This window comes from Glycine max, chromosome 15, assembly GCF_000004515.6.
Source record: "Glycine max cultivar Williams 82 chromosome 15, Glycine_max_v4.0, whole genome shotgun sequence".
NCBI lineage: Eukaryota > Viridiplantae > Streptophyta > Magnoliopsida > Fabales > Fabaceae > Glycine > Glycine max.
The window spans coordinates 15,118,498-15,142,810 of NC_038251.2; the positions used below are offsets into that span (position 1 = coordinate 15,118,498).

Here is a 24,313-nt window from a genome sequence, read left to right on the forward strand (position 1 = left end):
CTTAGGACTGTTGGTTCAATTTAGATGACATGATCAAATTAAATTGATTTTAAAAATTAGAAGATCACATTGAATCCTAGAAAAATTAGAGGATCAAATTGAATCTTAGAAAAATTAAAGACCCACATCGAATCTAAAACATAAATTAGCGGACCAATAAACTAATTTAACCCAAAAAAAAGTGCAAAAGACAACCTAATGAGGCAAAATAGGGTTGACTTATGTAACATTAAATTTTTCAGTTTAATTGCAGCTAACCATTTTAGATTTGTTAATTAGAGTTAGTGAACTCTTTCTTTTTTCCTGATTCACTCTACTTTCTAATATATAGATGACTCTCGATGCACAGTATATGGGTATCAATTGTGTATTGAATCATGAGCATATTGCTCTTTCACTCCTATGCGAGTTCTCTGTTTTTGTACAAGGTTATTTTTGTCAGTTAGAAAAGTCAACATATAGTCTAATACGCTAAGTAATGAATTTCATAAATTGACAAATTGTGCTGGTTGTTATCTTATCAAGAAAACACAGGTTAATTAGTTGCTATAATCCTTAATAAAACTTTACAGACTTTCTCCAATTTATTGCACATCGAAGCAATAAAAGAACAATGTTACAAAGTTTTACTCCATCCAAGTGGAAAATGAACCTGACTTTCCTTAAGCCTCTCAATGTAATTGAATATTAATGTTTATGCTACATTTGTAACATATTTAGTTGCTAAGGATGCAACTGTGTGAGCAACGCCAGAGATTTGGCTCATGGTTGCATTAAACTTTGGCCAATTATCTGAAACTTGAAAAGTTGTTGACTTGATTGTAGCCTGCAGATGCTTGTGCATGCTTCAACGAATGAAGAATTTGAGAATTAAGATTTGTTGAACTAATTCTCAGGCAGTCTTCTTCATTCTGGTAAATTCAGAAAGTTAAATACATCCTTTTGCCCCTCGCCATTACTACATAATACAGATGACATACAGGCACTTAGAAGTTCCTAGTGAATTGGAGCATAATTTCATAAAACAACTTAGTGTTCAGATCTTTTTGCCAAAAATGGATGTTAGAAAGGAAAGATTCAAACATCTAGGATTCTTGCTATGATTATCTAAATCTACCTTTGTAGGATGATTTTAAACCTAAGTCCATAATTCTTGCTTAATTTCTATTCGAATTTCCCTACATACAAAAAGAAGCAGAACAATTTGGACCATGCTGGCATAACTAGAAACAATTGTCATATAAAAGTTCCTTTAAGACCATAGTAATATGCTATAAAGCATGAATTCTTTAACAAAATCCATAAATTGTGCCAGCAAATGCAGCAAAGGTGTTGGGGGTGATTATGACTTGACACTCTTGAGAATTCACACCGGGGTAGAAACTAAAATCCACATGACCATCTAAAGAAAACTTGTTAGTATTTTGTAAAAGTGTGATAACTGATGCCAGTAGTAAATTTCTCACAACGTCAAATCTGCGGTATAATAAATTATAAAGGTTTTAAGAATCTAGCTGTTCTAGCCTATAGGATAAGTCTATTAGATACAAGACATACTTTTACACATCTTGCTTTACATTCACATGAATGATGTAGCATAGAAATTTTCAGGTGTCCTTTTGCTTTTGGTCAAATAAATTTGACCAAAAGATCATGTAAATAACATTTGAATCTCATCAAATGAATATCCTACACATACATACCAAACTATTGCTGATAAAAAAAGGTACCAAAATATTTAGAAACTAGTTAGGACATAATGGCCTTAGGGTTTTGTATACTAAGAGGTAGTGTCCATAGAATTATTGCTTAATAGAATCATTGCCAGTAGCACTGGTAGAGCCGTAGAGGAATAATGCATGTTGAAATAAATCAGAAAATATTTCCTAGAAAGACTAGCATGAAAATTAAACTTCTGGAATGAAATCAGCTTAATGTCAAATCAACACCAATGAAACATCACACCTAAAATGAATCTACAAGGATTAATAGGCAGTAGATGATTAAACAGATGCACAAGGTTTACATTATTTCAATTTTGAAGTGCATTTGATTCCTTGACAAGGATGTTAATGCATGATATCATATAATTAACAGGATCAAAGTAAAGAAATATAACTAGGAAATTGCCTAATATGTTCATACCTTCTTTTTCTTTGTCTGGTTAGGAGAACAAGTAATCCAAATCCTATAATGATTGCAACTTTTACTACCTGAAAGGTGAAGATGTGGAAAAGGACATATAAGCATATTATTTAACAATAGCGGCAAGCCCATTGTACAATACAAGAGATATAGCAACCTGTTCTAATTTCTATTTAAGACTGAACACCAATATTGTTAGACAAGATAGATAAATGCAAATTTTTTTATAGAAACTCATTGCTTACTCTGGGGCAGTGATGCAAATATGAAAATAGTGATTCTCTGAATTAAAAGTAGATTATAACCTGATTAAATGGTCCTCCAGAATTTTCATCTCCATTATTATCAGAAGTCTTGGGCTTTGATTCTTTAGTTTCCCGTATCTTTTCATACTCGCCCTCCTCAGTTCCAGTTCCAGCATTTGCTTCATTCTGTTACGCAAAAATAAAGTATAAGATAATCAAATTGATTCTATTTGATTCAATTACACAAAAAAAATATATGAAGAAAATACATTATTTGATTTCTATTAATCAAATTGCCAGTTTTATATGTTGATATCTACTTGAGTGCGGGCCTTGGCGCAACAGTAAAGTTGTGTTTTGGTGACTGGTTGGTCATGGATTCGAATCCAGAAGCAGCTCTTTGCATATGCAAAGGAAAGTTTGTGTACAATGACCCTCCCCATACCTTTGCAAAGCGAGGTGCCTTCTGGCACTAGAATACGTTAGTTTATATGTTGAAATCCACTTCTCATCATTTTCTCTCAGACGGAAACAGCTCAATTGTAAACATATTACTCTAAACAACTTTGATAATTGAAACAAACTTTTATACTTCTAGCATGCTAGTCTATAAGGAAGCTTCAATCAACATGTAAGATAATGCCAAAAAGAAATCTTGTTTGGTTTGTTTGCAAAAGGAAGAATGCTGAGTCCCCAGTCCTCCACAACATACAATACAACAGAGAAATAGTATCTTAAAGTCTTCCTTGTTTGTTTGTTTCTATCTTTTTTGGGTTTTCTCAATGTATGAGAGATTTCATCTTCATCAATGATAAGTGATGCTCAAAGATTTTACTGAAAAACAATAATTAAAGAAAAAATCTCTAAATATACTTTTATACCTTTTCCACATTTTCTATTTTTGAGAAATCCAATCTTCTAGGCTTTCCCCAATAGCCCCTTACACTTTTACGATTAGTTGTTAAACAAATCTTTCTTGGTCATTTAGGGAATATCCAATCTCCAGAACTTTCAAAAGAATAACAAAGTGAAACACTGAATCCAGATTTTGTAGTGAATCCCCCTGAATACTGCCATTTCCCCTCCTTTCTCTTCCTTTTATTGTATGCTTACAAAATCTTGCTTGGAACTGAATAGTTTGTAAGGATGGTTATCTGAAAGTTTCTAATGCATCTTTACTAAAACTGCAACTATTTCAAATGTGGATGCTGTCAACAGTTTTTTTTTCTCTTCCTATTGATATGTTTCAAATGTGGATGTTGTCAGCAATTAGTTGTAATACAAATGTGAATTTATTTCTGCCATCTTAATATGTTTGTTCAGTATATTTCTGGTTCTCAACTCCTTCAACATCACCATGTCCTGAGGTGAGACATAATTAAGCAGGTTAGATTACTCTCAAATTTCTCCAATATATAGTGAGTCATGTTGCAAGTCTCTTACCAGGGAGGCTCTTTTCACCCTTTCATGCAAGTCTGCTGGTTCTGTGTTCTTTGACTTATCTTGCTCCAAAAGCTGAGTCTTGGAAGAATCTCTTCTTTCAATTGAACTTTCTTGTTGTTTTGTTGGAGGTGGTTTAATCTGAGGTCTCTTATCCTGCTTTAAGAAGTTCCATGTGAACTCCATTTGTCCAAGAGTTTTCAATAATATGCTGATGATACTATAAAATCACAACACTTACTATACCTGAGCCAATCCACCTTCAAAGGCACTTATCATTTTCTTCACATTACTGGGAATTCTCCCCAGTGAGGTCCTCTTCTCAGAATACTGTATACCACCTTGCTCTAGATTAGGTTGTATCAGATTACTTGTCAGGGCTTCCTTTTTTTCTGAGCCAAACAAAATTGCAATTTCTTCTGAACCAATATCCCTCTGAGGATGTTTCTCAGATGACGATCGATTGAGATTTGGTGACTGATAGAAAGGCTCCTTACCCTTCTGTGGTGATCGAGTGAGAGTAACTGCTTGTGACACAGGTATTGTGGATGAGGACTCCCTATATTGATCTGAAATGTTCTAAAACATGTAAAATGACCATTAAACAAACAACAGTACATTTTCCAATTTCTCCTTGTTGGGACAAAAAGAGACTATGCAGCAAATTAATTAATCCTTAACTGGGTTTAATTAGCTGTTTTTTCTGGTCAAGCTGAGCCCCAACTACATTTCTAGTATCAGATTCTTTGCCATCGCCAGAACCAGCAGGATCTTGCAATTGGGCTTCTTGTTGAGGTTGTTTCTTTGGTGATTCTTGAGAAGATGGAGCACTTAAAACATCAGGAAAAAGCATTTGAGGGAATGTAGGACCGCATTCATAACTATTAAGTTTTTTTGTGCTTTACTCATTAACTCCTCTTATTATTGTAATTATGCTTTAAGTTTTCATTGCTTCTTTAATCAGCAAAGTAAGATCAAACCTGAGACCTCATCATTTCTGCGGAAGGGTAATGCAGCATCGCCAATCATGGTTCTACTATCACTTTCTTCAGCTCTTCTACCGCTACTAAGAAGCTCATGTTTTTTCTTTAATGCAGATTGTCTCTGCAAAATTTATAAGATTTGAGAAGTTAATGTGGAAGCACTAATAGCCCCAACATCAAATGATGTCTCTATAAGCTAATAACATTCAATTACTATGTGTATGTATCAACCTGTGGCTATATTCTAATTGTGTACATTTCAATTTAATTTCTATACCAATAGCTAGGTACCAAGGCAATAATTGAGTTGAGGCATTTAATCTCAAATGTTGAAGAAAGATCATAAGCATAACTGCATTACAAACGTAACACGGAAAAGAAATCAGTACCAATGAACGAATTCTGTCGCGCTCTTCATCGCTAAGGATGAATTGCAACTTCAAACGCAGATGGCCACCCCCAAGGGGAAAGTTGTCTTCCAAAACACCTTTCTCCAATATCAACTTTATTTGAACACCTGCCATTTGTTTATTACTGTTAGACAAACTTACTCTGTGTCTGATTTTAGAATGGCCAATTCAAATAGGATGTGTATTGAAAAACAACCTGTACGTGATATTTCATTCCCCTCAGCATCCTGAATTTTGAAGATCAAATCATCACGGAGGCTAGTTAAGGGGCTGAACAATACAACAGAACAAACACATTATAACCTAGAAATTGTTATGACCACACATCACATAAATTAGGTACACTTGTAAGTTAATCTTACAAGGATAAGTTTCCCTTGTCATTCACTTGGTACTCTATTTTCCCCAAGGAAGCTGCATGCATTCACCACTAAACTTAGTTATAATTGGGCATTATTAGGAATGTGCTGAAGGGTAGAGATATGGCTACAAATTCAAAAGGAAGATCTATTGCATACCCCTTATGGATGTTGATGAAGATAATGGAAGATCGATGAATTCCAGTACTGTAAAATGAATAGAGAAGTAAGAAAAAAAAAACACCTGAGAGCTGAGGTGCTTGAATTATTGCCAAGTGCTACATGACAGTTAGTACCTGAAACCATGATGGATCCTGGCATTGCAGGAAGAAGAATTCAATAAATACAATAACTTGATTAATTTATCCAACCGAGTTAGAGAGATCAACTAGACACTAGTTACTATCCTCAATTTTAGATTCTGATCTAGGTTGAGTGCTGAAGCAAAGCCAGCTTAGCATTGAGTTCATTGACTCTGTCGGTTAAGTGATGGAAACTTGGATGGGATTTGGAAGAATGGATATGGTTAGAATCCAATGAAACCAGCTTGTGTGGTCCTTGCAACCTTACAAATATTTATTAGCCATAAAAGCTTGATACAAAAAATTTCTGTTTTGTCTCATTTGTTAACTTTTAAGCCCTTACCACAGCTATTCTCATCCTCTTACTATTTAACATTAGTTAGATGTTGTTGAAGTACTATTACAATATTATTACTAGGAAGAATGTTATCAATGTACTTTTTAACATTGTTTTTTGGTGGTGAAAGAAGAAGAGACCGTGAGGTGAAATCTTTCTGCTAATAAAAATCAATAACTAATATTTGTCACTATTTTTTTTAATTCACACTCTTCTTTTGGTTGACATTTATGTGAGTAATAAATTTTTGAATGATACCCACATATTTCTCTTCCATCTTTTTTTTTCTACTTCATCTTTTTCTTCTATTACACTTTTCTTTTTCTCAGCATATCAGTTATTATATTTATTATTTTTTCTCTCTATCTCTCTCCTACAAATTCACCCACAAATTTGAGATGTATGAATATAAATACTTCTTGAAGACCCAATTACAATCAGAATTTCTTCACATGCTTTCACAAAACCTTTTATCCACCTGAGATAACTTTGATTCTTGAATGGCTATGAAACAACCAGAGATCAAATCTTGCTCTTACAGATGACCCTAGAGTCCCCCCCTCTATATTAATTGAAATTATCTTCAATTGACATATATGCCCCCTCGTAATTAACCAGTATCTGGTCACATTAATTGCCCTTCATCTCGTCAAGGAGAAACACCCAACTTCAATTCTTGTATAATCTCCCAATCTTTCCCTCCCTCTTATCATGGACGTATTGATTTTGTTGTATTGCCTTCCTAAAAAAATTGCATTTGAAATTATTTTCAAAATATAAGTACAAATATTTTCTGGACTAGTTAAAACCGTTATTAGCAAGAAAACATTTATGTTGATAAATAATATGTAACTTTACCTAATTTCTATAATTATATTTTTGGTGTATCCTTAATATAACAGGAATAGCCAACCTAAACTTGTTTTTATAAACAAAAATCTCTACGGCAGAGTAAATATCAAACTTAAAATGAGAATTGAATCCAATACGGTCAGCCTGATGGTTGAGATTGGAATTGGAGTAAATGCACAAGGACTTAGATTCAATCATCATTATTGTCACTAAAGAGAGAAAAAAAACTTAAATAACAATCACCAACGTCTTAATTACATTAGTTCAAATGATAAAGAATATAATTTTTGCCAACTAAAGATTCACATTTGGTTGTAAACGTAAGAGAGTTCTTTTAAGTACTGTTTCATTTCATCGTCTCAAGTCTAGTAATATTAATTAGAATGCAGACAAAGACTGAATCAGGAGTACAATCCTCTAGGAGGTCTCATGGGACACAAAAAGCTGTATCCCCCAAATACGAATTTTCACTGTCATGATTGAGAAACTCGTTAGGTCAATATGAAATTGAAAACTTCGAAGATAACGGTGGGGAGGGAGCTAGCTAGGGTCAAAAGAAAAATGATAAATAATAATAATAATAAAATGAATTCTGTTGCTTTCTCCTCTGAAGATATCCCAGACTGCCATAACATTCCCCTTAAGGCCACCTTTGCTTTGAACATAGTGCCTAAGAAACCTTCAGGCTTGCAATATTAGGAATCTAAGCCACTCCTCATATAGTAACTTTAATTCACCATAAAAATAAATTAAAGCTATACACAAAGAGCAAAGTGTTCATAATGAATAAAATTGGACCATTCAAAAACAACTATATACACTTGTGATCATGAAGACAAAATAAAGCAATAAATGCGAAGTACAATATAAAATCTCTTGAAATTTTATTAAATATTTATTGAGATTAATATAGGATACTCATGATCATGAACAATAAGACACTAGTATTTTGTGTTTGTCTTCTTTTTCAGATGCAACATACAATTAACTTGATAAAACGATACCCTCCTCATAACTTTATTGTCCCTATATTATCAGTTTTCCATACTAATTAATTAACTTCACTAAATCTAGCATAACACTAAGCATTGGTCTCATACAATAATTATGGTTCCACAACCAATATCTCATAAATCTAAGTGATATAACGATCCGTGGGAAAGCCATGAAGAAGGCCATAAGATAAAGCCATGAGCAAGATTGCAGCCTCCTTCTCATCCTGAGGGAAAACTTGCTGGAGAGCGAAGTTCTTACTCAATCTCACTGTCAAATCCTCAAAAGCACCAAACCTCTTTCTATACCTGGCTCCGAGTTTACGATTCTTTTTCATCTGTTGTGCACCCTCAGTTTTGGACTTCATCCCTTTGCTATGCAACGTGTTTCCCTTCTTCACTTGAGATTTCTCAGCCTCCACCGGATTTGTTCCGTTTGACGTTGCAGCGGCGGCAATGGCACGTCGTACCTTCCTTTGTCGAATTCCACAAGCATTGCAAAGTGACTGTCACACAAAAATGAATTTTCAATATCATTTAGTTAGTTCTTATTTTTTATCTATAGGTATCGAAGACAGCAGCAGAGTTTACCACAACTCATGCACTTTATTCAACCAACTTATCTAGACTCGTTTGATATCATTTGGTCAGTTTAAATTAAACAATTCAATTGTTTAATTGAAAATATTTTAGTTGCTATCACTGCCAATTTTTATTGAGTTTTTTTAAGGCATAAAATTAAAGAGTTTATGGAATTGCTTGTTGTAGATCGGTGCGAGCACTATATAAGAAAAACTTAGAGCTAATTATTTTTTCTAGAAAAAGAAAATGTTTGAGGTTGAATCCATAGCAAGGGGAAACAGAAAAAGAAAAATACAAGAAATTATATACCTTTGGACCTTTTGGTCCACTTCTCCAGAGAGGGGTCTTAGTGGTGTGGCAATCAGAACAAACCCTAACAGTGATATTGCTGTGGTTTGAAGAAGAATTGTAGTTACTATCATCAGTTCCTAGAGGGGACAGTGGTGAGTTTTTCTCTTCATACTTGATCTTCTGAGAGTTAGAGATCATGCCTTCTGTATCATCAGAACCCGTTTGATCTGACACCATCAGCCTCCGCATCATTCTCATCTTTAAAGGCATCCACTTGGTTGAATTATCTTCACCTTGAAAATTTTCACACTTATCTTCTTTCTTCCAAACCCTCAGCTTGAGATCACTTTTGTTTTCATCCTTTTCGGATAATCCACTAGAAGGAACAATCTTCTGGGCCTACAGATCACATGATTAAATTCATCAAAACAAAGATATGTGTACATGTGTGTAGAATTGAAGTACTTAATTAAATAATAATTAAGATCATGACATGATCGTCATGTTCTACTTATTAATTATACTCTAGCTATATGCATAATTATAAATAAGGCTGCTTCTTGTTGTTGTATCTACATATATGGATGTATTATAGATATTCGAGAAATTAGTTCTTGACTTCTCTGACCCAAATATCTGACTTTAACAAAAAAAAAAAAAATTATATGCATCACCTCTTCATCACTTTGCAAATGCTTGGATTTCCAGTCGCTACAAGATCCTCCCTGATCTTGATCCGGGTTGAAGAGAATAGAATAAGATAGCGAAGAAGATGAACAAGAGGCTTGATGATTTGTACTGAAGAGGTGGTGGGTGTGATCTTCATTAAGATCTATAGGCATAGGTGAAGACACTGAGTAACGATAAGTTGGTATCATGGACTCATACACAAAAACACACACACACAAAACAAACCAAGAGAGAGAGAGAAGAGAAAGAAGGGTGTGGAATGAATCAGTGCAGCTGCAACAACAGCATACCCTTTTGTCTATAGTTTATAATAAAAAAGGGTTGGGAGGAGGAAGAGAAGAAGAAAGAGAAGGCAAAAAGGTTCTGATTCTGAACGTTCGAACACGAGGCATGGTAAAACTCATTTTGAACAGAAGAGATGTTACATTACAGCCTAGCACTACCTTAAGAGCTATCACTATAAGACATTCACGTGACTATTGGAAACATCTGAAACAGACAAATCGAAAAGACAAAGTGATTCAGGCAGGAGAGTGTGGAGTGCTACGTACTACGCTGACCCCATACGTATGACAAAAGCCCTAATTGCACAATCTTCTTTTTTTACCACCACTGCCTAGCTAGATGAAACTACTTGAAACGATACATGCAAGAGATATGGTAGCCACTCACATGATAGCTAGGGATAATGTAGTCACACATCACTAACCAATAATTTGGTCGATCACTCACAGAAATATAATCTTGTGGCATGGTTCAAATGATTTTTTGCCAAACATATATTAGTTATCAAGGTAGTCTACCTTGACTGAATAAGGTGTATGAGTTGTTTTATACCATTTGATACTCGTCTTTGATTCTTACAGAATAGTAATTAATTTTGTCATCTAAAATATTATTGAATCTGCTCTTAGGAAAATAAAAATATAAGGTCAGTTATGTATGTGCAAGTTCAGTTGAAAATGTGGTTGTTCTTACTGTTATTAATATAATATGTGATATGTAACTATGATAAATTTTATTTGATATGTATGTTTAATTAGCATAATATTTTTCGTACATCTCTAAACTGTGGATATATTGCCTCCACATTTCAGTTTTATTAGTGTTTGATTGTGATGTAATTTGCAATCGACTAGCTAACTAACCAAATGAATATGTTAACTGTAAACATAATAATCCTTTATTGATCAAGCAATTTTGTTGAATTAAAGACGGATACTAAGTTTCTCAGGCATAGTTTCTTAAATATTTTCAAACAAATATCGACTGAATTTGTAAAATAGAATGAATGGAATGGAACCTTGTTTTAAAAACAGATAACAGGCATGCTTTTTTATCAGCATATAGCAAATCTTATTATGGGAATACAAGTAGGTTTTCAACCTTTATACAAAAGTACAAACTTTTGTCGAATCTAATAGTTACGACATTAATTACTTCAAGCATTGAAGAGGGATTTTTGTATTATCTGTTTGGATTTTTTTTTCACGGTTTGTACTTAAATTAAAGGTCTATTCTTAATCATTGATATATTTTTTTTATTAAAAAAAACCTTCAAGTATTTTAGAGAGCATATACACCAATATGGAAAAAAAAAAAATAATGGCATCCTTCTGTTCTAATATAAAACTAGACCGAGAAAAAACATGGAGAGGAGGCATATAAATGAATGGTCACAATGATTCATTCATATCCCGGCCCCAACAAATTAAATAAACTAATTATATAGAACAAAATTTAATGATACTTCTTTTATTTTTTGGTAAATTTTGTCTCCAACAAATTATTCAGGCCCATTTTACTCCAAACATTTTTTTAAATCTTGCAAATTTTGTCTTCTATTATATAACCGTGAAGTTACAAACAGCACTAACACTTTCTAGCTATTTTTAACTGCCATTAAATGTATGCCATCTGCCATATTGTTTTCGTGATGTTGTTTCGGTTTGAATTTAATCATTGGGTTAGATTGTCAATTGTAATTGGATTAGGTGATAGGTTTGGAGTTTTAATCTGGACTAAAACTCAATCCAACTCAGGTACGTATACTAAGACAAACATGATAAAATACTAATTATATATTGAGAAAAGATCAAATTACATTGATATAAATTTGAAAATTATTAAATCTTTTTTATAACTTGATATAAAATATGATTTTTATTTATTTAACCATTAAATTATATCTATATATTTCTAATATCATTTGTGCCAAATTTGGTCAAAATTAAATAACAACAAGAAGATAATCAAATGATTCATATTTTAGTATATATTAAAATGTTTATATTATATCAATTTTAATCTATATGAACGAAGTAAGAAATGATCTTTGAATTAATATAAAATTTTTCATATGTGATTTATGTGAAAGAAACTTTCAATCTAAAATAGTTGTCAAAATTACAATAGTGCAACATGATCCCTCTTCTTATTTATTATATAATAAAACTAAATACTAAATTACTAATATAAAAATTAGAAAGCCCTAAAGGCAAAACTCATTCAGACTCCCACTCACTCTTGCCAGCCGCGAGTTTTCCCCTAAAATCCTAGCATTGTCTTAGTTGTTTTTCATTGCCGCCATAGTTGTATCAAGGACATTGCCTAATCTATCCTAGAAACTAAATAAAGAACTCAATCATAACCAATGAGAAATAGTTAAAAAGAAATCACAAATATAAAGCAAGAATATCCAATCCAGGAAGGAAGAAAAGAGATGAACCATCTTCAATCCCTAATCCTTGTGTTGTCACTTCTCCTTAGGGTTTTCAATGGTTAGGGACTTCCAAAACAAACTACAAAAGGTCTATATATATATATATATATATATATATATATATATATATATATATATATATATATATTAATTTTTATACAAACAAAAAAACTAATTGTATTTTTTAATTTATGTATCACAAAACAACTGGGAGTGATATTTATATTTTGTCCTATATGTACATAAAAAAATTGCATTACATTCAGATTCTATTGAAGCAAGTAATGGAAAGAATGTTTGGGAAAAAGAGTCGTTTTTTACTGGATATCAAACGAGTCATATTGTATTTTATTGTCTTTTTCTGTGTATTTTACTTTTGTTCTACTCGTGTGGTGGGGCGCGGGAAAAGAGTTGCATAAAAACACCTCCTTGTGAGTTATGACCTTACCGTTGCCAAAAAGCATTGAATCATATATTATATATGGTCCCGGCAGCACAAGATTTTCTGAATCTTGTGGGGTACTGGAAGACACAACTTTTAACATCAACTCTCAATAAGCCATGTCTTTATTTTTCATGTATATATACAAACATCTAAGCTAGTAATCAAATGAAAAGAAAACTAAAAGAAAAAAGAGGGGGCTGTGATGATCTCTCTAACACAAAAGGATCCTGATTTAGTCTTATAATATGTTGTAATATAGTAACTATATAAATTAAACATGTTAGAATATTTTATTGAACAAAATTTTAGGATAATAGAATGGTATTCTCGTCTATGATAGAGAAGGATTTTTAGACTCAAAGACCTCTTCTACAAACATTTAATTATCTTTTTTTGAAAGGAATGCATTTAATTATCTCATCTAGAAAGGAATGTAGGAGTTTGAATATGTGATTTTTCAAATATGGCATTTATCTTATTCCATTGTCAGTTCAAAATCAAGTGTATTTTTAGTATTTAATTTATTTATTGGTTTTATACAGGTGCGCAAAACTTGATTAGTTGATTATGACTTCAACCATTTAGCATTCGTGTGTCTAGTGTGTAGTTCTCCCCAATCATAATAATGACAAACGATGAGGAGCCGTGTACCATACGAACTGAAGGCTCTTGTTTCTTGACGCCCTACATACATATAAAGTGATTTTTTTATATATATAACAAAGGTATCCGTTCAAAGTCAAAAATTAATCCCTCAAGATTCTAAAATATATTTAAGGAATTGATTTCTCTCATCAAATGTTTTTTCATAAGTGTAAACCATCAAATCTATAACCTCATACTTAAAGGATAAGGTTATTTATCAATCATATCATGTTAGTTCATATATATATATATATATATATAAAATGATTAAAAGTTAATAAATTTGTTATAGACAATAAACTTAATTAATTTAATATTATTTTATTAGATGAACTTATTTTAATAATTTTTTAATGTGAAATATTTATTAAAATTAACTTTACTACCACAAAAATGGTATTCTACAACGCATGTTTTATGACAGTGGTATAAAAATTGATGTCATAAGTAAAACAGTAACATTTTTGTAAATAATTAAAAAAATTTAAAGATGGTTTTATCAAAACCGTCTTTGAAAATGCATTACGACATTGGTTCTTGTAGAACCAACGTAGAATGCAAGAATAATGCCTTAGGGAATGCGAATCGGCAATCTCAGTCCTTATTTTCATCTTTTTAATCTCTCTCTCTCTTAGTTTTGGAAAACCCTAAATTCTCCTCCTCGCTCTCTCTCTCTGTTCGTGCCTTCATTGCCATGGAGATCTAAACAACGTCGTTTCTTCCATTCTCCACCAAACATCCAACAACCCCTAACAAACGACACCACCAACCACTACACAATTCCAATTCAATTAGGTCATGGACAAGGGTACACAAACGTGGAGGCTCACATGCTCCAACTCCCTCGCAGGTCAGGTACATAAACGTGGAGGGTCCCTGCATGTGCATGTGCGTCCGACATAGGGTTTCCTTGCGCTGCACTAATGCCACCACCATTATGCTCAACAACGAGGCCAAGAGATATTGCCAACAGTGTGGATCTTTCTCTTATATCCACTATTCTTTGTTTTATTTAATGTGGATTTAGTGATTTATTGAGGAATACACTTTTCATTCTTCCTCACTTGCTTATTTTTCATTTGATTCAATGATCTATTGGTTTTTGTAGTTGGTACTTCCCCAGTGCATCATCTGGTTCATTTTTCGGGGAGTCTGATGGTCCAAATTGTGGTCCTCCAGTGCATCATCTGGTACACCTTGATGCTCTTCATGTTCGAGTACAAAGGTGTCAGATTGTTGATCTTTGAGCAGTTCCCAGACGCTACCGGTACCATTGTCTCCATCCATGTCGACTCTGATGTCATGTCTCTTGACGGACGACACTACCCTCTGGAAACTGATGCCCAAATCAAAGAGGATGGCAAGCTCCATGTCACTGTCAGAAAATCCAATGCTTCCAGATCTGACATCTTTTCTAGAAGGTCCCAGGGCTTTTCTTCCACCAACCATCACCCTTCCAATCTCACCAATGCTGAGATTTACTCTCTTCAGTCCTCTCGAAACCCTACTCCACGTGGCTCCAGTTTCAACCACACCGATTTCTACTCCATGATGGCTGTTGGTCGTAATTCTAACTTTGGTGCCAACGATGTTTATGGCCTCTCTGCTTCCGGAGGACCAACTCTTAGACCTTCCAATTACAACGAGGATGCTTCTAATAATAACAATGGGAAGCAATGTACCACTACCCTACTACTGGAACTTGAATAGGAATAGGGCACTACCCTGTTCCTAACCCTGACCTGTTCTATCCCACTGCTTCTAAAAACATCGCCAAAAAGCCAAATGATCGAAATAAGGACCTTCATATGTTTGTTTGGAGTTCAAGTGCTTCCCCAGTTTTGGATGTGTTTGGTGGTGGACATGAATATGATCATAAAGAACTCAAGTTAATTGTATCTCCAGGAAAAGGTTTTATATTTTTTTAAAAAAAAAAAAAATAAAATTGTATTTTAATTTTGTTGATTTTATTTCTTTGTTGACTGTTTTGTGTCTGTGATGGTCGGTGGAGGGTAATATTAATAGAGACACTCAAAAGGAGTACCAGCCAGAGAAAGATGAATTTAGTTTTGGAAACAGAGGGATTAAGGATGAGCATGAAGGTCAGAAAGTTGGAAACGGAAATCCAAAAACAATGCCTCTAGCAAGTGTAATGACAAGGCTTATTTTGATCATGGTATGAAGGAAACTTATCAGAAACCCCAACATCTACTCCAGCCTAATCGGCCTAACTTGGTCACTCATTTCTTTCAGGTACCCTCATACGTCATTTCCTTCTTCTAACTTCGAGAGCTCGAGCTGGAGTATTTTATTCAACATTCAGTTCAATGACCTATGGTATTCTCTTCTCTTGTTTGGTTCATTTTTCGTTATGCTTGCACTGAATAATTTTGCTGCATAAATCTAATTAACAGAAAGGAAAAAGTTCCATTTTTTCAATCATTCCTTTTTCTTTTCTTTTTTCCAATTTGGGGTGGAAGAAGAAATAAGACTTCCATGTTTTGTCTCTCCACTTGGTGTTGATAACTCGCAATTCTTTGTAAAGGGAAAGTGTTTTCCTCCATTCATCATATGCGCTTGGCATCCTTGCTTTGCTTTTGTTTTGTTTTGTTTGTTTCCTACATGAACGGTGAATATTTCAACTGTTTTTTTTTTGTGGTGTGGTTGATGTGTCATTATTTTCTCCTATTTCTTACCCCTTTTTGTCACCATTTTAATTACTGATCAGTCTTAATTGTCAAATTAATTATGCAGTTTTATCATTTGGGCCTATTTGACTAATTCTGTGTTTTAATTTAATTTCAGGAGAATTATAAGCAATTGGGTTTGGATCCAGAATTGGGCTAAACCGGCTTGGACTTGAAGAGAGCAAACAATTTTATTTGTCGTCCAGCTTTATTTTATTTCGTTTGTGGGCTGTATTTTTGTAATTGGGCCACCAGACCTTATTGGGCTCGATAATCAGATTTGTAAGCTTTGGGGCCTAGTGACCTTTAGTGAGCCCAGCTGCTAGGGTTTTAAGGGTGAGGTGTTACTGTTCACGTAGGCAGAGATTGTAGGGTTTCATTTTTAAGAATTTTCGATGTTACTGTTCACGCATGGTATTGTTCATGTAGCAAATTCCATTTTCGTTTTCTGCTTCAAATTCCAATTTTGTTTTCTGCCTTTGATTTCCTTTTCATTTCTGCTGTTAATGGAAGGTTGAATCCATAGTGTTGTTTTTTCTTGAGGATTAAGCATAGTTCTCTTTGAGGTTTTGTTATTAATATTAAATTCTGATCAGTTTTTTTCCTTCACCAATTATTCTGTATTGTTGTTGATATTAATCCATGCATGCTTAATGCTTGATTAATTGTCTCTATGCTTAATTAACGTTCATGCTTAATGGACATGTGAGAGGGATTAATTGGTGAATGTGTTGCTTAATCACATAATGACAGCCTTGCGTTAATTTTCGCTTAGTAAATTAATTTCGGGTTGGATTAAGTGGTTGAACTGATTAGGGATAAATTCTTGTAACCTAGGATAAGAGACTTGCTTTTGAATCGAGGGGAAACAACATGTTTTAGTTCTGTTATTTTTAATTCAAGTTTGCTTGCTGTTTAAATTACAAAAACAAACAAACCCAACCCCCCCCCCCAATTTCGTTACTGTTTTATTATTACATGTTATGAACGTTTGTTTTATCATTGCTCACTAGGAGACGACCTAGGATCATTTCCTAGATACTGCATTTAATGTTTATTTGATTCGGGTACGGCTCTGATCAGTGGTATACCATGTTTGACTATTAGTTTAACTTGTTAGACGAAGTATAATGGGTGAACAATTGGGGCTCCTAAAAGTCATTGTTGTATAAGGAGACTTAGTTGCATCTGATAATAAGTTTCGCCAATTGGAGACCCAAGTACATAAGGAGAAGCTTGCCACTAAAAATGAAATGAAGGCAATTAGATAATTTTATATAGAGTATCATATTTCTTTATCATATTTTGCTTGATATCAATCCGAAAATTAGTTCTAACTCATGGAGCAGAAAGTAGAACTTGAACAACAGGAAACAAGAAGATTAAGGAAAGAGCTTGAGAACGAAAAGGTAGATAAAAGAATCTCATGTCATTGAATACAAAATTTGTTTTGATACAAAGGTGTTTTTATAGGAATGATACTCGCTTTACATCTAAGTGCCATGCTAATGTTATTTTGAGAAGATTGCAGAATAAGTTATTGATATGACAAATGTCATGACTTTAACTGACTAATGCTCTTGGTCCAAAGAATGAAGAAAAACTTATAGTTTATATGCTACTTGGCTTTCTAATTAGTTTTTTTTCTCTTTTTGTTCTATATCTTATCCTCTTTTTTTAATCTCATTTTATCCTGGTGGTCAAGTTTCCTTATTTGAAGCCGAGATATTTGTTGATGTTGTTAGCAGACAACTCGAGAAGAAGCTTGGGCTAAAGTTTCTATTCTTGAGCTTGAGATAAATGTTGCAATATGAGATCTAGATTTTGAGAGGCAGAGGTTAAAAGGTGCTAGGGAAAGACTTATGCATCGGTAAGGCTTGATTTGTTGTTGTTTATAATCATTGGACATCTAAAATTTGAAAAGTATGTAGAATTTCCAACGTAGACTGCACATACTGGCATAGAATATCAGAGGACACAGAGCAACACTCTAGCTGCTATTTCTTTCAGCTACTTGTTTGTTGCATTCTTGGGATTTTTATGTTATAATAATTACTAATTATTCTTTGTGTAGATTGAATTAGATAGGGATTCTAAGTCTTTCTAATAAAATTTTCAAAGAAGCACTAATAGTAGGGTTTTATAAACATTTCTTTCATGGATCTTAACTAATTTTTGAATTGATCTAAAAGTGAAATTGGATAAAAAGGATGTAGAATCATGTTCAACAAGACTAGGATTTAAGGAACCTTAGAAGATGTTTTTAGAGTATTTGTTGCTTATAAACCTTTTTTTATTCATACTTCATTTATTATAATTGAGTGCAAGATCAAAAGTTGGCATCTCTATAGAGTATGTCTATGCAAGCATGTTCATGACTAATTTAAGGGTTGTGATCATAACAAAAGAAGGGTTGTTGTGGTTAATTGTGTTACTTTGATTTGAAAATACACTATTCAACAATGTTATTTCAATTGAAAATGGGGAGATCCTGGTGTCCCATAAGTAGGTATTGTCATTCATATATTTTTTTATTCTAGCTATATGTTACAAGTTCCAGTATGTTAGTGTACTACTGAATTGTACTATATGAAGTGTTGTCTGATAGTTTTGCTTTGTAATGCATCATGCACACTTGTCTTATTCTTCATAATGATTGTAGATTTCTAGATTTTTTAGCTGAAGATTTGTGTTGTCATACAGGGAAACACAGCTTCAAGCATTTTATTCCACTATTGAAGAGATACAACTATTGTTTTCTAAGCAACAGGAACAATTGAAGTCTATGCAAAGAACTCTAGAAGATGATGAAAATTATGAGAATACTTCTGTAGAAATGGATGGAGTCATTGTTGGAACCTCTAGCAGAGAAAAAGAAGTTCATGGATACCATGGACAAAATTGTGCCAAGGCAAGGTCAACTACTTTTGCACAAAGGCTCAACGTAGTTCACATTGAAAGGTTGAGCAATGAAGCAAGTGTCAACTACTTCTGCATTAAGGCCCAATGTAGTTGGTGAAAAGAATATTGATTTGAACAAGTGTTTAGATGGGGGCACAATGCAAATTGATGATGATGATAACAACGTACAAGAAATCGGGGAGCATGCTCAAAAAACTTCTCGTGAAGGTTTACATCACTCACAATCAAATATCTGAAGAAGATCGATTTTGTTGCATATTTGGGTATGTAAGTTGTATAGATACTGAAGGAATCTCTTGTATTTTTGCAATTACCCTCCATGTTTCTTTTTGCAATTACCCTCCATGTTTCTTTAAATACTTTTATATTGTAAATACTTTTATATTGTTATGTTTCTTCAAATAACTTAATTATTGTTATTCTTATTGTTTGGGACTTTGTATCATCATATGTAAATACAAATTATTTTGTAGGTAAGATACTAATTAGTTTGCTTGCCTTTTTTCTATTTTTGTAAAGTATTCTTTTTTCTATTTTTTTTAAAAATAAAACATTCAAAGACGGTTATTTAAAAAATCGTCTTAGAAGAGTACCTTTTTCTAAGATGGTTTTTTATGGAACCATCATCAAAGTCTTGACTTTCAATGGCGTTGGCTTCAAAGATGGTTCAAAATCGTCTTTGAAAGTGGTTTAGAATCATCATTGTAAGGTCTTTTTGCAGTCGTGCTTATATAATAAAGGTATATATTATTTTTTATAAATTTTAAATATCTACATTAAATACTTACGTAAGTCCAAAGGAGTTTCATCATAACTGATAAAAAGGAGTTTCTTCAAAAAAAATCTTACAAATGACCTTGTATATAATAAGAAACATGCTAGAGTTTTTCTCTTAAATTGAAACATCATATATTTTTATGATAAGGAGGTAGGCTACATATGCGATTTGTAAATCACAACTCGTGTACGCGTTTGATACCTGGCTCAACACTGTCGTTGAAAAGGACACCTGAGAAATCATGTTTTGGTTGTCTGTTATACGAAGTAACTCCAAAGTTTTAGTACTTTTCAAATTTGGCCAGAAGGTCATGTTTTGTGCTATGTGACACTTTATTTGCTCTCAATGCCAGAACTCCCCGTGGGCCATGTCCCCCTTCATTTCTCTCTCTCTCTTTCTCTCTCTAGCCCTCACCTTAGATCTTATCTTGGTATATCATGATGGTGGATTTTCATGGGCAAGGCAAGGGGTGAGTTTTGCAAAATATTGTGTAGTAGTATGGGCGATAATACTAAAATATATGTTGTGCTACTAAAATGGACAAGGATGAGGGATTGAGGGTGGTATAATCATTAATTTTGTAACTAACGATTATAAGATTAATTTAGTGATAACAAGATAGGTCGTGAATTCGAATCTTCTATAAATAAAAAGACTAACAATTAATAATTAATATTTACTCATAATATTATTTTATTAATTTTGTAACTTTTTATAACTCAATAATCAATTGATGTTGTGGTTTAGTGGTATCGAGTGTCAAATCAATTTTAATTAGTCATGACAAAAAAATTGTCATGGTAAAGGAAAATGTTTCTTAGATAATCTTGAAGTATCTACAATTTGAGAGCTTTAATTGTTTATAACTTAAGAGAGAAACGAAATAAGAAAAGATAATGGATTGATTTGATTAATGATGTAGTGTGATAAAAAGAAAAAAAATAGAGTAAAAAAAGAATTATTGAAGTGTTTAAAATTTTTTATTGTCAAAATATAATCATTTCTGTGGTAAAATGTTGTTGGTGATGTCTTGATGGCATTGTATCTCATGTCACTTTTAATGCTATGTGTTGATCTACTTATAATTGAGACGCAACATTCTAAAATAATGTAATACCAAAAAGATGCTAATTTAGATCAAAAGATGACATTAAATTTGAGAGATAACAAATTGATGCCAGTGATTATTACACCTTGAGAGTTAATTTTATGACTTTCAACTATGAAAATATTTAATTTCTTTTTTAGTGTTATATGTATTATTGAGACATGGCACTATAAAGTAACTAGTACTAAAAAGATGTTTTTTTAGATCAACAAATGACATTAAATTTGAGAAAGACAAAATTCACTTAAGTGATTATTATACGTAGAGAATTAGTCTCATAATTTTAAGCTAGGGAGATACCTTGCTACTAGCAAAAAAAAAATGACATTAAGTAACGTGAAATATGAAGTATCACCAACAACATTTCACCTCAATATGGTTTTTCTGCTATGATCAAAATCAATTCTGACTCCTAATTATATAGACAAAAGCCTATATAAATCATCAATAGCTTCGCATCGCAGAAAAACTCATCAAACATTGCTATAGCAAGACTTTCGTAACAGACCACCACATCTTACGATTATCAATCACGTATATCTTATTAATACATCAAAAAACTAATTACGCACGATAGAATAATTATCCTATTCTATTCTGAGGTGGATTGCATTCAACAACGATGCACAACTTGCCTCTGTAACATCGTTCCCATGCTACCCTCCCTCTTACACTTTTCCTTCTCACCCCTTATCCAGTCATGCTTTTGCCATATAGCTTCAAATTCGAGCCTTTTGTTATCTTACAAATTTTAGAGCTTGAATTGTCATGGTAACATGTGATTAATATGAACTACAAATTTTTCGTTAAAAGAAAGGTACTTGTTATATCTATTTTTCTTCTTTACTTATCTATTCCCTTTTCTAAGTAAATAGGAAAGTGTATTTTTTGGAAAACAAATTAAAAAGGGAAGTGGATAAGTAAAAAAGAAAATAAATATAGCAATTGTCTAAAAGAAATCAAAAGAATTTTGAACCAAAGTGATTCATTTTTTTTATTTTGGTCCAAATGATTTTTTAAAAAAATTTCTTAAAAAATATGTTTCATAAATTAATTTAAAATTAATGGCAGGAATCAAACTTAGGACTTTCACGTTTTTAGCATGATGCTCTAACCAATTAAGTTAATAGGTCAATTATATTATAAAATAATTAATGTCATTATATATAACACTAAAATTTCTAATGAATATTTAGTGCACATATAAATTTAGATAATAAACAATAATTTTTATGAAACCTATGATTTTTACATATATAAATGTAGATAATAACCTACTAATTTGTTTACATATACAATTTTTTATGAAACTTATGATTTTTATTTAAAATTTATATATGTAAAAAAATACATTATTAGATGAAAATTAATTATCAAAAACTTTGTTATCTAAATTTACATGTGCATTAAATATATATTAAAAATTTTAGTTATATATAATGATATTAATTATTTTATAACATAATTGATCTATTAACTTAGTTGGTTAGAATATCGTGCTAATAATGTGAAATTTGTAGATTTGATTCTTGCCTGAACCATTAATTTTACATTAATTCCTAAAACATATTTTGAAAAAAAAAATTTAAAAATAGTTTTGGCCAGATACATATTGGCCCATCCAAAGAAAATGGATCCAACAACAATAGAAAAGTTTTGGGCATATATAACTCCTAAGCAAGGAAATTGCTTCTTGTACTCCCCATAATTTTTAATATCCCCAACTTACTTTTCTCTCCTTGCTCACTCTCTTATCTCTATTTTCCTCTTCCTATCTCTCACTCCATTGCACCTTTACACAATCAATCCCTTACTTTGTGCCTCTCCTTCCTTGTGCCGCCACCACAACATCCTCCACCTCCGACATCGCTCCAACCACGTTAATTTGTTGGAAAAAGTCTTTTTTAGGGTCCTGATCCAGTGGAACGATGAGCTTGAAGAGACTCCATCTATCCTTGAACTTGCTCTTCTCCTTAGAATTAGATAAGATCTCTTTCTGCTTTGTCATCACCTTCTTCTTCTCATATGAGTACATCTGCTTCTTGGTTCTCTTCACACACCAAATGTGGTGTGTATAAAGGACTCCTCCATGGGTGGGATCGCGAAGCAAGAGAGCATTATCACTGTGGTGCAAGTCATGTAGGCTTTTACTTCCTAGATCAGATAACCATTCCAAATTGAGTAATTTAAAACACAAGATGCATTTTAGATTACTTAATTCGAAAATATACTAGCATAGTTCGAGAATAGGTGATCTGGAAGTCATGTAATATAATTCCAGATTGAGTAATCCATAATGCATCTTTTGTTTCAGATTACTCAATCCAAAACTTTGCTACATGATTTATGCATTGTCTATTTCAAAATTATGCTAGTATAATTCTGGATTGAATAATCAAGAATGCATCTTGTGTTCCGGATTACTCAATCTAGAATCATACTACATAATTCAAGATAATTTATTCAACAATTTTGCTAGTATAGTTATGGATTGAGTAATCTAGAACAAAAGAATGCATTTCAAATAACTTAATTTGAAACTATACAAAGGGAGACAATAGACGCTGAGAAAGGGAGAAAAAGCAAAAGGAAGCAAGAAGATGAAATGGGGATGAATGAAGGTATATGTCGAATGAGGAGAAAGTGAGGGAGCAAGTTGTCTAATACATATAATTTGGGAATTTTAAAAATAGGAATTGCAAACCCCCAGTGAAACCTTGGACCCAATATCTTGTAGCACTCTAAGAAAAGTCTGTAGTAGGCAATGGACCCAAATCACTAGAAGGTTTGTTTGTTTTCTCCAAGAGTGTTTGGGTTTCTAATCCGTACCTACTTCATATTTTACACAAGATATAATTGTGCCCTCCCAAACCATTATCTTGTTGAACTGATTGATAATCGTGCTCATTAAGATATGTTATCAAGTACCAAAAAAACAAATAAAAATAAGTTATAAGGACATGATATGGTCCATTATTTTTTGTTGACTGTTGTGGGGAACTACTAACTAATCTGGAATTTAAGATTGATATGGTTGACGGAGATAGGTTGTTGCAAGTTGCAACGCTTCGCTTGAACTCGTGTTGATAACCTAACACAAAATTTATTCATTGTCCTGCCACTCCGGTTTCCAGCCCAAAATGATAAATACAAGTACCTAGTCAAACAACGAAAATCGTTTTAGTGATACAACTTATCTATATTTTCATGGAAAAAAAAATTTTATTGGTGATAATGGAGCTTTTAAAAATGATAAAATTCGTAAAATACAAGTTTTTTTTCTACATATGAAAAATGTATTTAAATCAATGAGCATAAAATGAAAATTTTTGTTTTTTCGTTAGAGTCTTAGAAGAAATTATGAATATATACCCCTAT

The 24,313-nt window shown here is 32.7% G+C and overlaps 2 protein-coding genes and 1 pseudogene across 7 annotated transcripts; 1 reads left to right on the top strand and 2 right to left on the bottom strand.

Annotated features, from left to right (window-relative positions):
- Positions 1-517: 517 nt before the first annotated feature.
- On the bottom strand, positions 518-6,134 carry LOC100780338 (uncharacterized). 6 transcript variants are annotated; one of them, XM_014768204.3, is made up of 13 exons: positions 5,879-6,134; positions 5,742-5,789; positions 5,586-5,637; positions 5,420-5,493; positions 5,203-5,330; positions 4,811-4,934; positions 4,512-4,643; positions 4,328-4,399; positions 4,077-4,222; positions 3,834-3,989; positions 2,451-2,576; positions 2,146-2,213; positions 518-958 (listed from the first exon to the last, which is right to left on the bottom strand). In XM_014768204.3, the coding sequence occupies exons 1-13, from the start codon at positions 5,901-5,903 to the stop codon at positions 907-909; spliced, it is 1,203 nt and encodes a 400-aa protein (XP_014623690.1). In that variant the 5' UTR covers positions 5,904-6,134; the 3' UTR covers positions 518-906. The 6 variants fall into 6 exon arrangements, with proteins under 6 accessions (XP_014623690.1, XP_040866089.1, XP_006597813.1 ...); XM_041010155.1 differs by having other exon boundaries at positions 518-911; positions 3,834-3,986; positions 4,077-4,399; XM_006597750.4 differs by having other exon boundaries at positions 3,834-3,986; positions 4,077-4,399.
- Positions 6,135-7,933: 1,799 nt separating this feature from the next.
- Positions 7,934-10,334, bottom strand: LOC100780875 (putative GATA transcription factor 22). The gene is made up of 3 exons (XM_003546407.4): positions 9,613-10,334; positions 8,957-9,337; positions 7,934-8,571 (listed from the first exon to the last, which is right to left on the bottom strand). The coding sequence occupies exons 1-3, from the start codon at positions 9,814-9,816 to the stop codon at positions 8,209-8,211; spliced, it is 948 nt and encodes a 315-aa protein (XP_003546455.1). The 5' UTR covers positions 9,817-10,334; the 3' UTR covers positions 7,934-8,208.
- A 3,904-nt stretch (positions 10,335-14,238) lies between these two features.
- Positions 14,239-19,146, top strand: LOC100801227 (probable auxin efflux carrier component 1c; annotated as a pseudogene).
- Positions 19,147-24,313: the final 5,167 nt, after the last annotated feature.

Coding starts and splice junctions, on each gene's coding strand:
- LOC100780338 (XM_006597749.4), bottom strand. CDS start 5,903: ATGCCAGGATCCATCATGGTTTCAG. Junction 5,790..5,878: donor AGGATCCATCATGGTTTCAG/GTACTAACTGTC, acceptor TTCATTTTACAG/TACTGGAATTCATCGATCTT. Junction 4,644..4,810: donor CAGAAATGATGAGGTCTCAG/GTTTGATCTTAC, acceptor CATCTTCTCAAG/AATCACCAAAGAAACAACCT.
- LOC100780875 (XM_003546407.4), bottom strand. CDS start 9,816: ATGATACCAACTTATCGTTACTCAGTGTCTTCACCTATGCCTATAGAT. Junction 9,338..9,612: donor ATTTGCAAAGTGATGAAGAG/GTGATGCATATA, acceptor TGTGATCTGTAG/GCCCAGAAGATTGTTCCTTC. Junction 8,572..8,956: donor GTGGACCAAAAGGTCCAAAG/GTATATAATTTC, acceptor TTTGTGTGACAG/TCACTTTGCAATGCTTGTGG.